The sequence below is a fragment of the Talpa occidentalis genome, unplaced genomic scaffold (assembly GCF_014898055.3).
Source record: "Talpa occidentalis isolate TD23 unplaced genomic scaffold, MPIMG_talOcc4v2.1 talOcc4.9, whole genome shotgun sequence".
NCBI classification, from domain to species: Eukaryota; Metazoa; Chordata; class Mammalia; order Eulipotyphla; family Talpidae; genus Talpa; species Talpa occidentalis.
The window spans coordinates 61,758,303-61,777,389 of NW_023605305.1; the positions used below are offsets into that span (position 1 = coordinate 61,758,303).

General features: G+C 42.4%; 1 protein-coding gene across 3 annotated transcripts in view; it reads right to left on the minus strand.

Annotated features, from left to right (window-relative positions):
- Positions 1-19,087, minus strand: part of FGGY (FGGY carbohydrate kinase domain containing) — a 401,889-nt gene that overhangs the window by 71,772 nt on the left and 311,030 nt on the right. For all 3 annotated transcript variants that reach the window (XM_037498322.2, XM_054690943.1, XM_054690944.1), the window contains exon 14: positions 12,998-13,092. In XM_037498322.2, coding sequence (XP_037354219.1) covers positions 12,998-13,092 — 95 coding nt within the window. The remainder of the gene's footprint in view (positions 1-12,997; positions 13,093-19,087) is intronic.

A 19,087-nucleotide genomic window follows, 5' to 3' on the forward strand; every position in this document is an offset into this window, starting at 1 on the left:
CTCACCCCTGCACCTCTGGCCTGTACCCCAGCTCTTGTATGCATAAATAAATAAATCTTAAAAAACAAACAAAGCTGGGCAGGTCCCAGTGAGAACTGGGACACGGAAGATAAACGGACGACTCCAGCAAACTGCCCGAAGAAGAAAGTGGCCATAAAAGAGGACGAGAAGGGAGGGAAGCGCAGAACCCTGCTCCCCTCCCCCGCCCACAGAGGCGGCACTCTCCGACCGGCAGAGAGGAGGAAACAACAAACCAAAACGGCCAACAAGAACAAACGAGGCAGCAAGCGGGACTGTGAGTGGAAAGGAACTATTGCAGCCACCACACCCCGTGAACGGGAGCTGAGGCGAACCCTGCAGGATCCGCTGCGGAGGTGAGCTCCAGACGCCATTAAAGAGAGCCCCGCCCCCCAGGAGGAGACCAGCACCAGCACACAGCCCCGGCCGCCCAGTAAGCTTGCGCGGAAAGTGGCGCGGATCCAGACCGGATCGCAGCTGCCCAGGTCCCCGCGCCTGCGACCTAGGCTTGCGGGGAGACGGCGGAGGCCCTCCCTGAGTGAGCAGGAACAAGGCGCCCAGGCAGGGGAGCGGGATTCAAAAGGCGCCATTCCCGCGCCACTGATCTGGGCTACAGCCCGCGTCCTGGAACTGAGGGCTTTGGAGCTGAGACCCGGGGCACGAAATTAGGGGCGTGGGTTCCCCACGACGGTGGGGCACAAGGCAGACACAGCACCCCAAAGCCGTTGAGGTGTACCCTACCATCCCCGCTCTGCTCCCTGTCCCACGGGGTGGAAAATCAGCTCCCCAAGGGCTCTAGGAGAGATCTCTGGCGCCACCTAGCGGCTTGACCCCAGCACAGGCTACTGAAGGAGCTAGTGGCCAGCTGGGGAGTTAGCCCACACCTGGCTCCTTCCGAACAAGTAGTCTGAGCCCACAGGGAGAGCAAGCACCCACAGAAGGGGCAGACCAGGCGCGCAGAAGAGTGTGCCTGAGACCAGACGCGCAGGGAGTGTGTCCCACATCACCATTTTAGAACAGGGACATTTCCTCAGTAAAGACTACCTGCAGAAGGCTTCCTCAGGAGCCAGAGGCTGCTTGAAACTGACAGATGACTCCTGGAAGAACCAGAGGGGAACAGAGAAGCCCACCCAAGATGCCGGCCAGTCCCAACAACACAGTGTCCCAACGCATACGGCAAATTAGAAAACAGACAGTAGGGAGGAGAAGAACCACACGCAACCTAGCAACTCTCCAGAGAAAAAGCACACCACAAAAAGAAAGCCAGCCCCCAGATTGCAAAGACAATAACTTGGAAGAATTTCTGAGCCTTCCAGAAAGAGAATTTAAAATTGCCGTGATTAAAAAACTGACAGAAGTCATAAAGGAAAACAATGATAAGGGAAAAATAATCAACGATCAGAAGAATGCAATTGAGTCCCTAGAGAGGGAAAACAATGGTCAGAAGAAAGAAATTGAGTCCCTAAAGAGGGAAGTAAAAGAAATGCAGGAGATCAAAGAATTAATGGAAGAACTAAAGAATTCTGGGAAAAGCAATGAAAGCAGAATAGATGAAATGGAAGAACGAATAAGTAATCTTGAAGACACAGAAATAAAAAGAACCAAAACAGAAAAGGAAAGAGAAGTACGAAGGAAAAAGAACGAAGAAAGACTTCGGGAACTATCTGACTCCATGAGGAAAGGAAATATAAGAGTTATAGGAATACCAGAAGGAGAGGAGAGAGATGTAGGAACAGAGAAAATATTCAAAGAGATAATTGAAGAGAACTTCCCAAATGTGAAGAAGGAGCTGAAAATTGATATACAAGAAGCAAGAAGAACACCAAACTTCCACGACGAAAGGAAAAATACAGCAAGACACATAATAGTAAAGCTCCCAAGAATCCAGGACAAGGAAAAAATAATGAAGCTGGCAAGAGGGAAGAAACAGATAACATTCAAAGGAAAACCAATCAGGCTGACATCAGACTTCTCCGAAGAAACACTACAGGCAAGGAGAGAGTGGAGGGACATAGTCAACAGACTCCAAGAAAACAGATGCCAACCAAGAATACTCTATCCCGCAAAGCTCTCCTTCCTCTTTGAAGAAAGAATATGGACCTTCCCAGACAAACAGAAACTCCGGAATTTCATTGCAACTAAACCCCCACTCCAAAAAATACTACAAGGAGTCCTAAAGCCAGAACCTCAGAGGGACGAATAACAATGAAAGAAGGCCAAAAAAAAAAAAAGTTATTAAAAGAATAAATAAATAAAATCAAAGGAAAGACAAACACAATGGCAAATACAGATGTTAACATATCAATATTAACTCTAAATGTAAATGGACTAAACTCTTCAATAAAAAGACACAGAGTGGCAGCCTGGATTAAGAAACAAAACCCAACCTTTTGCTGTCTCCAGGAAACACATTTAGCTACAAAAGATAAAAATAGGCTCAAAGTTAAAGGATGGAAAACAATCCTACAAGCAAATGGACCAAAAAAGAAAGCAGGAACAGCTATACTTATATCAGATAAAACAGATTTCAAACTCAAAAAGATAAAAAGAGACCCCAATGGTCACTACATTATGATCAAGGGGACAATACTTCAAGAAGAAATAACACTCATTAACATATACTCACCAAACGAAGGAGCACCAAAATATATCAGACAACTGTTGTCCTCTCTGAAAACAGACATCAGAGAAAACACATACGTAGTGGGAGACTTCAACACACCACTATCAACAATGGATAGATCAACAAGACAAAAAATAAGTAAAGAAACCAAAGCTCTAAATAAGGACCTAGAGCAATTAGGCTTAACAGACATCTATAGAACACTAAACCCCAAAAAAACGGAGTACACATTTTTCTCAAGCACACACGGATCATTCTCCAGGATCGATCACATACTGGGGCACAAGACAAACATCAACAGATACACCAAGATTGAAATCATATCAACCATCTTTTCTGACCATGAAGGCATCAAACTAGAAATAAACCATAAAAAGAAGGCAAGGAACTTTCCTACCTCATGGAGATTAAAAACCACACTACTGGAAGACCATTGGACTAATGAGGAGATCAAAGAAGAAATTAAAAAATTTTTTGAATTGAACGACAAGGAGGACACTAATATCCTAAATGTATGGGATGCAGCAAAAGCAGTAATAAGAGGAAAATATATAGCAATAGAAGCTCACATCAAGAAACAAGAAAGAACGCAAAGAAACAACCTCATCTCGAAGCTCAAAGATCTAGAAAAAGAACAACAAAAAAACCCCAAAACCAGTAGAAGAAAAGAAATAATAAAAACCAAAGCAGAAATAAATGAAATTGAAACTAAAAAAACAATCCAAAAGATCAATGAAACCAAGAGCTGGTTTTTTGAAAAAATCAATAAAATAGACAAACCCCTAGCCAGGCTCACAAAGGAAAAAAGGGAGAAAGCACAAATAAACAGGATCATCAATGAAAGAGGAGAAATCACAACGGACACAGCAGAAATCAAAAGAATAATCAGTAACTACTATGAACAGTTATATGGAAACAAGTTTAACAATCTAGAGGAGATGGACAAATTCCTACAACTCTACAATCACCCAAAGCTAGATAAAGAAGAAATAGAACACCTAAACAGACCAATTACAATTAGCGAAATTGAAATGGTAATAAAAAACCTCCCCAAAAACAAAAGCCCAGGACCTGATGGATTTACAAATGAATTCTACCAAACATTCAGAGACGAATTAGTGCCTATCCTTCACAAACTCTTCCAAAAAATTGAGAAGGAAGGGACAATACCAAACACGTTTTATGAAGCCAACATTACACTAATACCAAAACCGAACAAGGACAACACAAAAAAGGAAAACTACAGGCCAATCTCCCTAATGAACACTGATGCAAAAATCCTCAATAAAATTTTAGCTATCAGAATCCAACAATGTATCCATAAGATAATTCACCACGACCAAGTTGGATTCATTCCAGGGGCACAAGGATGGTTTAACATCCGAAAATCAATCAACGTTATCCAACACATCAACAAAAAGAAATATAAAAACCATATGATAATATCAATAGATGCTGAGAAAGCTTTCGACAAAGTGCAACACCCATTCATGATAAAAGCCCTTGAAATTCTGGGGATACAAGGAACATACCTCAACATCATAAAGGCCATCTATGACAAGCCAACAGCCAGTATCATTCTCAATGGTGAAAAGCTGAAAGCAATTCCATTAAGATCTGGAACAAGACAAGGATGTCCACTCTCACCATTGCTTTTCAATATAATACTGGAAGTCCTAGCCAGGGCAATAAGACAAGAGAAAGACATCCAAGGAATCCAAATAGGAAAAGAAGAAGTCAAACTATCACTATTTGCAGACGATATGATATTATACATAGAGAACCCCAAAAACTCCACAGAAAAGCTAATTCAACTCATCAATCAGTTCAGTAAAGTGGCAGGATACAAAATCAACACGCAAAAGTCAGTAGCCTTCCTATACACAAACAATAAATCTGAAGAAGAAGAAATCAAAAAGACCATCCCTTTTGTTATTGAAACAAAAAAAATCAAATATTTGGGAATAAATCTAACAAAAGAGGTAAAGGACCTATACAAAGAAAACTATAAAACACTGTTAAAAGAAATAGAAGAAGACACAAAGAAATGGAGAGACATCCCCTGCTCATGGATTGGAAGAATAAACATTATTAAAATGTCCATCCTACCAAAAGCAATATACAGATTCAATGCTATTCCAATCAAAATTTCAATGTCATTCTTCAAAGAAATAGAACAATTATTGATGAAATTCATATGGAATCACCAAAAACCCCGAATAGCCAAAGCTCTCCTGAAAAAAAAAAAGGGAATGGAGGCATCAGACTCCCAGACTTCAAACTATACTACAAAGCCATAATCATCAAAACTGCATGGTATTGGAACAAGAACAGACATACAGACCAATGGAATCGAATAGAAAATCCAGAAATAAACCCACAGATTTATGGTCAACTAATCTTTGACAAAGGAGCAAAGAATATGCATTGGAGCAAAGAAAGTTTGTTCAATAAATGGTGCTGGGAAAACTGGGTCGCTACATGCAAAAGAATGAAGCTTGACCACTACCTCACACCATACACAAAAATCAACTCAAAATGGATTAAAGAACTAGACATAAGACCTGAAACCATAAAATATATAGAAGGAAATATAGGCGAAACACTACGTGATTTGCACATCAAAGACATCTTTACAGACACATCACCCAAAGCAGTGATAGTGAAGGCAAAGATAAACAGCTGGGACTACATCAAATTAAAGAGCTTTTGCACAGCAAAAGAGACAATAACAAAAACAAAGAGAAACCCCACCAACTGGGAGAACATTTTTGCACCCAACACTAATGATAAAGGACTGATCACAAAAATCTGCAAAGAGCTGATGAGACTCAACAACAACAAAGAAAATAATCCAGTCAAAAAATGGGCAGAAGAGCTTAAAAGAAACTTCTCTGAAGAGGAAATGCAAATGGCCAACAGGCATATGAAAAAATGTTCAACATCACTTGTCATCAGGGAAATGCAAATCAAAACTACCATGAGATACCATCTTACACCAGTGAGAATGGCACATATTAAAAAAACTAGCAACAACAAATGTTGGCGAGGGTGTGGAGAAAAAGGAACTCTTCTGCACTGTTGGTGGGAGTGCAAACTGGTCCAACCACTGTGGAAAGCTGTATGGAGATTTCTGGACCTACTAAACATAGAGCTTCCATATGATCCAGCAATTCCACTCCTAGGTATTTACCCAAAGGACACAGAAACATCAATTCCAAAGAACACCTGCACCCCTATGTTTATAGCAGCACTGTTTACAATAGCTAAGCTTTGGAAACAACCCAAATGCCCAAAAATAGATGACTGGATCAAGAAGATGTGGTACATATATACCATGGAATATTACTCAGCATTCAAAAAAGATAAACACATGCAATTTGCAGCAACATGGATGGCGCTGGAAGGGATCATGCTCAGCGAAATAAGCCAAAAAGAAAAAGAAAAATACCGGATGGTCTCACTCATAGCAGGAATCTAGAAAACTTAAATAAGGGACCAGGAAAATGAATAACTATAAGAAAGTGAAAATCAAAATCAACAAAAAACTATGAACCAGAGACACTTTTAGGGGGGCGGGGGTGGGAGGGGAGGGATTGGGGTCAGAATGCGGGGGCTGCAATTGTATGGGGAATATAACAATAAAATTTATTAAAAAAAAAAAAAAAAAAAAACAAACAAAGCTGAATTTGTGTTTTTTTTTTTTTTTAAAGAGCAATTCTGGAAAAGATAAGGATGTACAATTAACTGTGCATGGAAACAAGTATCATGAATGTTAGGACTGTGTCATATTCTTTACTTAATCCTTCTTTAAACTATTAATTGCCCTTCCAGATTTTTTGGTTCACTGTCTACAGGGCATTGACATATGGAGCAGGACGCTCAAAATGCAATCAGAAATCAGAATCTATTTAACTAGAAACCACATTCTCCTATCTCCAGGAACACATGCTTTAGGCAGCAAAGGGCAAAAGGCTACTAAAAAAAAAGTGGGTAATATCAGGACCATATGTGAAATGAACAGGATTATAGGAGGACTGAGGATGAAAGCTAAATGGAACTGAAATCCACAACAAATGACTCTGTGTATATAAGAAATCTGATCCTTGAATTTTCATGCACTATTGGTGGGAGTGTATAGTGTTAATCTGTCTCAAAATCCTAAAAGTAGGGCAAATTTTGACTAAACAATTATACACCCATAACTTATGTTATGGGAATTATTTAGGGTGGGTGCAAAAATTTAGCTACAGAGATATTAGTTGCAGCTTTCCCAAAATGACAGAGATAACTTAGATATTCAAAATTAGGGGACTGGTAAAATAAGGCATGGCACATTTTATGGTACAGAAAGTAATGCAGCCTACAGAAATGATAAGGATATTTGTGTATATATATATATTTAAAAAATTTATTTATTTATTTATACAAGCACTGGGTACAGTCAGAAGCACGGGAGGGTGAGAGAATTCATCAGAGCCAGAGCGGGGAGCAGAACAGGCAGACTGGCGAAGAAGTACACTGCTGAGGGGAGCAGCAGGTGGCAGGAGAGGTCTGCGTGCCATGTGGGACCCTTGCCTGGCGGCCAGGGATCAAACCAGTGCTGCAGAGGCCAGCTCAACTGCTGCGCCACCGGGAGGCCCTGTATATATTTTTGATTGGGAAAAAAGGACACAAAACTATATGCATTGTATGGACACATTTTTGTAATTTTGTAACACATTTGTAGTGTATAAAAAGACAAAAATGATAAAAACCAGAATTTTAAGTATTTGTTATTTTAGGGTAGTAAGGCATTTTCTTCTTTTCTTTCTGTTCAGCTGACTTTTATGTCTTCTCCAAAGAACATGAATGATTAATTGTATTTCAGGGGAAAAAAAGCAAAAATATAATTAAATGCACCAGGAAATTTGATGGCTTCACATTTCTGAATATCCGTTATATTTCAGTCTTTCCAAACCTCCAGAAATGAAAGTCATGATAATCGGCTTTACTGTGTAAAATGTAAAACTGGTATTTGTGGTGACAGAAAGCTCAACAGAATTGAAAACACAGAAAGTTGACTCTCACCAAATAAAACAGCATATAGACATATCATATATAAGACCACAGGCCTTGAAATGCACACTAGATGATGAATATACTTCATTCTAAGTTAAGTCAACTTTGTGAAAAAGAATAAGAAGGAGCGAAGCAATGAGGTTGTTTGCGGAGACTGACCTCAAGGGTAGACCACTGTGGTCAGCATGGAGAGTTTATCTTGTGGGCATACATTACAGACAGAGTGAGTAGGAACAGCTCTCAACTGGCCACTTACATGTATTGGTCTGTAAGATGCAGATGTCTGTCTGGAACGTGACAGGGGACATTGATGTCCCGTCAGTGCCTTACAGAGGCGGCAACCCTCACACCATGGGAGGAAGAAAGCGTTTGATTAATTGGTTGATTCTGAGGGCTTATTTTTTTTACACCGGTACTCCCTTAAAATGATTTGCTAAATTAATTTTCTTCTCTTGCCACTGTCTCTTTTTTTAAAAATCTGCTTTAGATTCTTCCCCTGCTGTTTCTCTTTCTTTTTCTTTTTGGAGGAGGGGGTTATCAAGATAAATAGCAATGTTAACATTGAGGCTTATTTTGTATAGAAATTCCTGCAAAAAAAGCAGGAGTTTTAAGATAAAAAAGTACGGAAAGCTAATGACAACTGCTGGGAGCCGAAGGAAGCAGAGAATGGAAAAGTCATTTTATATTTATGCCTCTTTGCCATTTGATTGAGCTATTTCTCATAGTAAGTTAAAAATGGTCTCTTTTTTATATATCCTTTACATTTTTTTTTTAGAACCTCTCTGCTCTCCATCTTTAGAAATGTAAGCATCTTGATATTTCATAAACTTACTCTTTTCCAGTTTGCTCAGTTTCCAGGGTCTCAGGCCTAAGAAAGTATTATGGGATGCTTCCAACTTCTAATTATAATTACTTTGCTTTCCAGGATATTCAGAATTAGAGAGGATTACTTGGGAGGGTGGGAGAGCCAAAGAGCACAGGGTGACTTTCTGGGAATGGGGGCGTGGCCAGATGGAAAGGTCACAGAGGTCCAGACTGCAAGGATCCCACACTACTGAGAATAAAAGCAAGGTCAAAGACTCCCTTCCGTGAGTCACCTCCCCCTTACTCAACTCAATAGCTAGACGTTTACCATGAAAGTGGCTCTCTGTGGTTTCACTCCATTTCATTAAGCTGCAGATATAAAATGACACTGACAGTATACTTGTCGCGCTGACTAGTGCAGGCAGTTTTGTAAATTACTAAAAGGAGAATGCCATTTCTGAAGAGGGATCATTCATTAAGATATTATTAGTCATTCTATTCCTTAATGCATTCTATTTTTTTTTATAAAGTAAATATCATTTATCATTCAGCAAGTTTTTTTTTTTTTTTTTTTTTTTTTTTTGTGGGACCCTCACCGTCAGCCAGGGATCGAACTGGTGCTACAGAGGCTGCAGGCAGCCTCACAGCCCAGTGCTCAACCGCTGAGCCACCAGGGGAGGCCCTGCATTCTATTTTTTAATGGACGGCTATATCAGTTCTCTTCTTCCTATACAAAACAAGCCTTCATGTTAACATTGCTATTTATCTTGATAGCCCTCTCCTCCTTAAAAAAAAAAAAAAAAAAAAATCAGTGAGTCAGTGGGGTAAGACTCTAAAGCAAATTTCAACAAAACTAGACAGTGGCAAGAGATCAAAATGAATTTATGAATTTAGCAAATTATTTTAAGGGAGTTACTGTTTTAAAGTAAATAAGTCCCCAGAATTTTGAAAAGGTGACAGTAGAAAGACTTTAGATGTCTAAAGGAAGGAAAGGCTAGAAAGGAAGGCAGGGGAGAGAGGGAGAAAGAGACTATAAGGGTGAGAATAAGAGCAGACAAAAGCATAGGAGGTAGAGGCTAGCAGTTGTCAGCAGTCTTCAGAATTTGGAGTAGCAATGGATCTTGTACTTACTGATCTCTCCCATTAATACCCCCCTGGAAAATTCCATCCACTAGTCCTTTCTCTCCATGTGATAAAAGTTTACCAGTATTGAAATACATAAAAGTCTATAATAGCTGAATGTAAAACCCACAACTGTAAGTCCTCTGATCCATTGCCATCACTAATGGAAGGCATAAAAGCTCCACCTCTGGCTTAAATCATCCAATAATGTGCCCAGGAAACTGGGAAGCTCTTATCTCTAGACACAGAGGCCTCCTGCTTAGGTTTCCAGACTGGGTCTTCTGGACTCCTAGCCTCTGCTTCTTCATCTGGAGATGACTTTGGCTGGGTCTACCAAATTCTGATCTAGAAATGTAAAATCTTCCATTTAAACCCCAGATGTGTGGTCTGTGAAAAGACAAGACAATTGGTCTGTGGGAATCACTGAGTTGCACGAAGGAATTGGTCAGTTTTATAAAGAAAGGAATGGCAGACACCTGCAGACATAGTTAGGATTTATGAAGTTCAAAGAAAGAGGTGTACTGAAGTTCAGGCTGATAAACATAATACACAGGAAGGAAGCAATTTTGTTGAACTTCAACTTGTCAGAATCCTGAGCTGATCCCCAGGCCTGGGGCACATGGTTGACACCTCTTCTTTGGAGAGGGGTCAACGAAGTTGAGTTTATGTGCATTTATATTTCTAAAGCAGTTTTAAACATAATCACAATGGATTATGATTAATTATTATGATTATTTATTATGGGCTCATGGAGGTCTTCAGAGATATCAAAGGCTCATTATCTCAACAATCCCACATGAGTGCCAATTCTTATGTATACATTTTTTAAAAAGGAAATAAAACAAGCACTTGCAAAGGCCAGGTGATATTGTCTGAGAATATAGAATAAGCATGCCACAGAGATTAAGACTACTCAGATTTTTCTCAGGCATGTGATTAGATTTTATAATGTCTCCTAGAGACAGGAAATAGGGCACATATTTCCTTGTGCTGAACAGGAGACAGTAACTTGTCTTTAAGACATTGTGAGCCTTGCAATTGCCATGCTAGTCACCGATTCTAATATTCAATCTCACATATCTTAGATTCTGTTCCTGAAGATTGATGGAAAATCTCATGCCTTGAAGATGCATTCCATACTGAGTGTAGAGTCCTTTCAGAGCTGGAAACTCCAGCTTGATTACGACAGCAGCAAAGTACCCTAAGTCACGGAAGCTGCTTCTCATCATTCTAGTCTCTGCTTGGCCTGTGGACTATGTCCTGATAGGTGACCAACCACATTTCTTTTCAGCACATAATGCCTTCAGATATTTAAGATGTCAAAAAAAAAAAAAAAGAAAATTAAAGAGAAAAATCAAACAAATAGAGAAAGAATGAAAATCAATATAAGATATAGATCCAGAGAGACCTTAGTTTCCACTTTGCTTCTGTCCCTTGGGAAAATTATTTAAAATCTCTCTCTGTTTAGGTTTCTCCATATAAACACAATGAGAGAAATATCTACCCCACAGGCAGAGAGAGTGTCCAAATGAAATGAACTGTCTTAGTCTACTTGGGCTTCCATCATAAAAACCATAGATTGGGTCTGATAGACAAATGTATTTTCTCACAGTTCTGGATGATGGAATTTCAAGATCAAGGTACCAACCTGGTCAGATTCTGGTGAGAGCCCTCATTCCTGGCAGAGGCTATCTTTTCTTTGGGTCCACACATGGTAGAGAGAGAAAGAGCGTGCACACAAACTTCCTGGGGTCTCTTCTTATGTGGATACCAATCTTGCCATGAGGGCCTTTCCCTCATGACCTCATCTAGCCCAAATTACCTTCTAAAGGCTGAAACTCCATAAACTACCACATAATAGTATTAAGACTTCCATCATGAATTTTGATGGGACATAAAATATTCAGTCCATAATATGAGGTAAGCTATGGAGGGCCTTAGTAAGCATCTCTACTGTTTTACTTCAGCTATTACAATTTGTTTGAGGAAGAACAAGGCGTCCTGTTGGGAGAACATCTTTGTGAGTTGATATACCAAAATTAATTATTGACAAGTCTTGATATTTCAACAGTAAATATCTCCATATGATGTTTGTAGGTACCAGCATATCCTGAAGTGGAGAATTCAGTGTGACAATCTTTGCCTAAAATTTTCAGTTAAAATTCACAAGCATTCACGAATGTGTACAGTCTTTGGAAGATATTTCACAGGTATTTCTTGGGGTAAATAATATTCATACTTCCCAAAATGGGGTACAAAGAGCTGATACTGTGTTTGTCTGTTCCTAACAGTATACCCTTAAATTCTGTAATCTTTCTAGATCTCTGTTGTCCATGTAGGTTGTTACAGGTGCCGGGTAGATTATATGAAAGGCACCCAGCATAGTTCCTGGTTCCTAAGAGGGTCACAATAAGCACAGATGTAATTTTTAGGTTACTGGTAGAAAACATGGCTCTAGTTCTGATCTTGAGACCTTGGGCCAGTTATGTAAATAAGCTCTCTGGTTCTCAACTGAACAAGTATTTCTTGAACTCTCAGTTGAGAGTTTGGGAGGCTTCTTGGTTTTGGGACTTACTAGCTGTTTCCACTTTCATTTCTTTATGCTCCAGGTTCCTCAACTATGAAATGGGAACATAGAGTTATTATAGGACTAAATGTGACTCCAGAGACTGTGCTCTCAGCCAGTACCTATCCGGCTTCTTTCCTTTTGGTAATTCTTTTGTTAATACTGGTGTTTCATCTCTCAAAGTCTCTCCATAAAACCCATGTGAGAAATATGTTTTGCAATTTGGTGGTAGGAAAAGCTTTGTCTCCCACAAGAGTGTTTCCTCTTTTTGAAAGTAAGAATTATGAAATTTATCATGTGTTCTTTTTTGTCTTGGCTGCCAGGAAACTCAGAGCCAAACTGTGTGTTCAATGATGACCACCAAGTTGTTTCCATCTTCCTATGTCTTTGTTCCTTATTTTCCCTTTTAATTCCTTTTGTGCTAACATTTTTATTTGTGTCTCTTGTTGTCAGAGATCAAGGTGCTTAATTTACAAGTAAAAGTTAAGTTTTGAACATTCTCTGTTTCACTTGCTAAAAGAAAAATGGTCAAGGGGAAATTTAAAAGAATAATTTAAGAGGTATATTAAAGAGGAAAAAAATCAAATCAACAGAAAAAGAAAAGAACCAACGCTAACAGAGGCAACCGAAATGAAAACTGCAATAAATATGTCTACGGCTGGAAGTGTTTGTGCTTCCCTGGCTGGAACCTATCATTTCTTAATTACATCTTATGTGTGTTTTGCAAGATGGGAGCTGTTGTCAAGAGGAAGGACAGTCCCAGACAGGGGAAGGGCATGGTCTGCCCCTTGGTCCTTACCTACCTGTACAGAGGAGAAATCCCCCGAAGCACAGGCACCCAGAATAGCAGCACCCAGGAGAACAGACTCCACCTCTTGCGACAGGACCACAGGCATGCCTGCACAGGACAAGGCCACACCTTGGTTAGGGAGCAGGCTGGGGAGAGTGTGGCTGAGCCAGCAAATAACCACAGCAACAAAAACACTTGACTTGAAGGCATCAATGGGCAACTCCTCTCCACCCCCTGCGGTCCCTGTTCTTTAAGATGACCTAGCTCTAAAGGATTTCAGTGCTTATGCCTGGTAGTGCAGTAGCCCAGAGCCCCAGGAGAGCCAATACCACATGTGTCAACTCATGAGAACTACTGGCCCAGGCTTCCCAGGCTTCTGCTAGCTGCTATCTGGCATTGGGTTCAGTTCAACAAATAGCTGCTGAACTGCTGAGCCCAGGCAACACAGAGAAACTGACTGTTCTGCTACTCACATCTCAAAGGGGAGATAGATGAGAAAGAGATAAAGACCATGCAGGGGCTGGTTCTCTGAGATAGGCTAAGAAAAGGGAACTAGTAAGAAGGGATGGTGAGTCCCTCCAGAGGCTTCCTATTCCTTTCAGACACAAGCCAAAGCCCTCCCGCTGCTGACCTCCCAAGAGTCTCCAGGATGGGGTCTGCTTCCTCCCCTCTGGGTCTCCTGCTCCCTTCCCACATTGTCCTGGCTCCTTGCTCTTTCTTGAGTCTGCTTCAGGGCCCTTCTGTCTGAGTCATTTTCTCCCAGATGTCCACAAGGCGACTCCCTTTTTCTCCTTCAAGTGTCGGCATCCACATCTTCTTCCCACCAACCACCTGATTTAAAATAACAGCTCTCCACCGTCTGTTTCCCCATTGTTGCCCGACACTCCATGGCTGGCTTGTCTGTTTCTCCTTTCTACCTTCTAGAACATAAACTTCATGAGGGTGGGGGCTTTGTTCACAGCTGAATCCCTGGGATGGAACTGATATCCAGCACTCGAATGATGAAAGGAAGCATCTCTGGGGTGTTGAAAGGGTTGTTACCCAGTGGAGGTGGGGATTAAGAAGGCATTTACAGGGCTTCCCTGGTGGTACAGTGGTTGAGCGCTGGGCTGTGAAGCTGCCCGCACCCTCTGCAGCGCCGGTTCAATCCCCAGCCGTCAGTGAGAGCCCCACATGGAGCCCACATGGAGCGCAGACCTCTCCTGCCACCCGCTGCTCCCCTCAGCAGTGTAATTTGTCAGTCTGCCTGTTCTGTTCCCCGCTCTGTCTCTGGTGAATTCTCTCACCCTCCCATGCTTCTGGCTGTACCCAGTGCTTGTATGAATAAATAAATAAATAAATCTTAAAAAAAAAAAAAAAAAAAAAAAAGAAGGCATGTACAGGAAGAGCAGGGCCATCCAGGCAGGGAGGAGTGCTCTGCATGCCAACTGCCAAGGTTAGGTCTTGCGGTGTACTTAAGGTTAGCAGAAACACTTTAAAATTCTAGGATTTTACATGTGTGTCTGTAATAAAAAAAGCTCTATAGTGTAAACACAAATATATTTGCTAATCAGGAGATGGCAGCAAACTCCACAGAGGTAAGCTTTGTGGCTGGTCTATAAAATCTTTCTAAGATGTTAGCGATGCTTTTCCGAAGACTGGATTTCTCTCTCCTTTTCTGGGAAGACTTCCCTGATAGCCTTCTCTTCACCGCCACAATGTCACTCACCCACCTGCTGCCCCAGTGTCCCAGGAAGAGAGGGCAGGAAACAGGATTTCCACACATACCCCAGGGGCTTGAACCAGGCCTCACACTGCAGGGTGAGCACCTTAGACTGCTGACAAGGTGTAGGGCATGATGGAGTCTCTGGGAAAGACTCAGGCCTAGGTTTGTTTCCTAGTCCATTATGTCTGTGTCCTTAAGAAAGTCACTGACATTCTAGCCTCAGTCTCCTCCTGCACAAAATGTGCATCAGACTTACCATACAGGTTTGCTATGAGGCTAGTGAGAGAGACACACAAGGTCTTAGCACATCCCCGGCCTATGGTGGCTGCCACTGTTAGGATGAATATGTGGTGAGGGGAGCCCCCTATATGCACTTCACCTGGACTAGAAAGAGCTGTAAGGAAGGGACAGGGCAGGTGCCTATCACTCACCCAGAGGATGTTAGATATGAGGCCCCACTGAAGGACTGAGCTGGCCAACTCAGGGGAAAACACTGCTTGCCTCAGCAGAACCCAGGCATTGCGCAGATGGCAGTGTGACCCCTTGACTGGATGACTTTTTTAAATTCATTTTTTACATCATTGTTCATTTTTAAACAATATTCGCTTCCCCCCTCCCTCAGACCCCAGAGAATTTCCTTCACCAATGCACCCAAGCATCATCACCACAATCCCTACCTCCAAATGCCATTCACCCCATTCACCTCTTTGCCCCTCCTTATACCCCATAAACTGTTCTCCCCAAGTGCAATCCAAAGGGTGCTGGAGCCAGACTGCCAGGGCTGGAGTTCTGGCTTCCTTGCCCACAGAGCTGTATGATATTAGGCAAGTGACCTAACCTCTCTGAGCCTCATTTATCCCATATGCAAAATAGGGTTACAATTCCACCTACCTCACAAGGTTGCTGCAAGGATTGTAAGTGCACTCATAAGCAAGTGCACTCTTAAGCACTGAAAACTAGGTTTGGCTTAGAGAATGCACTAAATTAGTACTAAATGTTATGGTAATTCAAATGTACATGATCTCTGCAGTCTCCCCTCACCCCTATTAGTGGAACCAACTCACTGCTGCCTTTTGCCCCTCAGGCCAATCCCATCTCTTCCCTTCCCAACTGGCTCTAGATCTGCAGAGACTGGCCTCTGTGGCCCGCATCCCTGGTCTCCTTGCCCCTGACTCAGGCTGGTGACCTTCCTGTCCAGAGTCCTACAAAGGCAGGGTGGTTTCGACCGTGAGTAACCCCAGGGTGCTGCCTGACGTCCCACACCCTGCTCACACCTCTGTAAGTACACCATTTATTAGGCTCCCCTCCAGGGACTCCATTCAAGTGTGTCATAGCTTCCCTGTCTGGACCTGACACTTGTGGTACTGACTGGTACTGACACTTGTGTCCCCGGGGTCCCCCCCTATACTCTCTGGACGTGGGTGAGCGCCCTGAGCTTACTTTTCCTGTTTGTAATAACCCTCTTAGCAGGGCATTATTCTTCTTTGCAGACACAAACCGAGTTCAGAGAGAGCTTGTGCGTGAATAAATGCAGGGACAAATGATTTCAGTAATGGATGAGACAGAAAGAGGGAAACCCCTACTGAAATTGCCAGAACTGAAAAACAAAGTTTAAAAGGAGGAACATTTAGTCCCAAGTCAGTGGGGGAGACCTATAATTAGTCAGTATACACCAAGTATTTCTCGAAACCACAGGTAACATTAAATGCCCAGGGAAGAGGAGGCTCCTCCTCATGGAGAAGACATTCTCCAAGTTGGCAAAGCTCTGCTCCCCCTGCTTGCAGGGAGCAGGTTGTTCTCCAAATGGAAAGGATTTGCTTAACAAAATAATCAACTGTGTGTTTTTTTTTTTTTTTTTTCAAAGGCACCTCCTTTTTGGCAGGGGACTGCCTCAAGGGGAGATGTAAACTAACATTTATTGAACAACTACTTTGAGTCAGACACAGAACTCAGTGTGCAAAAACTCACAGGCATTTAATCCTCAGCACAATCTATAGAAAGGAAATACTATTTCTGACTTTCAGAAGAGGGAAATGAGGCTCAGAGAGGTAAAGGAACTAGTCCAAAGTCACAGAGCGGGCCTTCCACTCTTTTCAAAACTCCACGCTATTTCCAAAGAATCTTCCAAATCCCTTGTGTTTTTCACATATATTCCTTTGAGTTACATACCAGATCTATGATCTCTAAATCTTGCAAGAAAACTGAGTAATTACTATGTTTAAGGGCCCCTGAGACTCTACCTATACACCCACTGCTTGTGTACGTGTCTTTTACAAGCACAGATGCAAATGTGTTCCTTTTTTTTTTTTTTGAGTGCTGGGTGAGGGAGAGGAAGAAGGCAGCTCTGCCTGGAATGTGAACTATTTTATCTGATGCATTAATGAGTTTAGCAGAACCCAAAGCATTTAAAGGCAGATGCACTTTGCCATCACTTGTCAGTCACAGACTTCCCAAGGCAGAGGAATTCCAGGCCAAAGAAAAGGTCCCTTTGTCTGGAACTGTAACTGGTCCATAGTCAGAGACAAAGGGTCCAGTTTCAATCGGAATTCATATAACGATTAACAGCCTTTTCATTCAACAGCCTGAAGAAGGAGAACAGTTCCCAAAGCAGAACTTTCTGAGAAGCCACTGCACCCCCTGCTTCTGAGTCAGCTCAAGGGTGTGAGGCCTGGAAGGGGACCCACTTTCACAAAGGTCAGAGCTGCAAAGCCCAGCCAGGGGCCCAAGGTCATGGGGATTGCACTGCACTGAGGCCCTTTTCCCCTTCTCTGGGTAACAAGTTAGCCAAGGCTTATTGTATCTCCCTCCTGCATCCAGGTAGGAAGCCTCTGAAGCTATTGGAGGGCTGGGAATTGGAAAGTCCCTCACAGATCAGGTTTGAAGTCTGAACCTTATCCGATCCAGCTCTCTGACAAAATCTAGACAAAATGTAGGTATGGTTTTTCCTCAGGGAAATGTATAAGATCATCTTGGTTCCTTTTTATATCTTTCCTCTTCCTGCCTTAGAACTGCCCACTTCTGTAGATTTTAGAGGCTCCTGGAAAGGGAAATTAGCACCAAATGGTTAGGTAGAAAGTGGGCAGAAAAATTAGGAAATCCTGGTGGGCAACACAGCATAGGGGATGTCAGGCCTGGATATACCTGGGTTATAAGCCTGGCTCTGTCCCTTACTGACTGTTTGACTTTGGACAGTCAGTTTAATTCATCACCCCAATCCTCTCTTTCCTCTATGCCAATCACTGCCTGCTGGTGCCATGTGAGGGTTACAGCTTCACAATGACACATGTGGGGGCCTGGATAATGGCAGGAATTTCTATATTTAATATCTTCAGGTAGCCCTGACACTGCGTGATTTTTTATCCTATCTCCTGGCTCATGCATCAGTCTAAAGTAACCTATTTAACTGATGCTTGCAAAGTGCAGGGGTCAACTATGCCCATCATATTTGGTAAAGCTCCCATCTGTGAGAATCTGCATTGCCTGGACTGGGGAGGGAACTATGATGAACTAAGTCGGGGCAGACACGTTGACCTACCCACCTATTAGAGGTGAGGAATCCGGGGAATGGGGGACAGCAAGTGATTGCTATGAACAGTGGCCAGTGTTGGGTAGGCTCATTATCAGGCTGGATTTGGGGTGGCGAGCAGAATCCAATCTCCTCTGGTTCTCTCCCCTTGCCCTGCCCTGGTACCTGGTTATCATGGGATGGACCTTAGGAGGGAACACCAGTCCCTAGGAGACTTTGGGAGAGAAAGGAGCACAAGGCAAGGGTATCAGCTCCAAAGAGACAAATACCCAGAACAGTCCTGCAATACCAGTAAGTCTCCTGCCAATGGCGCCCCTTCCTAAGGGTCCAGGGTTATGTCCCTGGGATCCTGCTCTGCTGTTGTCTGCTCAGATCCTGCTCTGCTGTTGTCTGCTCAGATCATGGAGGCATTAGCCCATCTATCATGATCCCTGATTCTGATGAGCTGAGAAGAAATCAGAGGATCTCAGGGTTTTAGTGCTGAAGTTCTTATCTACAGCCAGGCCCATGGTTCCCACAGCAGATGGGCTCTGCAGTCTTTCTCAAGTCAGCCTCCTGGTCACTTCCTCCAGACCCCTTGCCCTGTGCAATCACAGGTCCAAGCAGGGGCAGGTGCCCTACTGTGTTAGCAGAGTACTCTGTGCTTATCTCACTCACAGCTCTTGCCCCACTATATTTAATGCATGTGTTTGCTGTCTGCCTTCCTCAGAAGACCTTGAGCTCCTTGGGGGAGGGATCAGGTCTTACTCATTTGTGCTTCTTCAATATGCCCCACAATGCGTGAAGTGGAAGAGATAACTCAAGCCTGCTAAGTAAAAACTGAATTAAGTAAGATCTGGCCCTTATGATCTCTCTTTTCTCATTTCTCATTG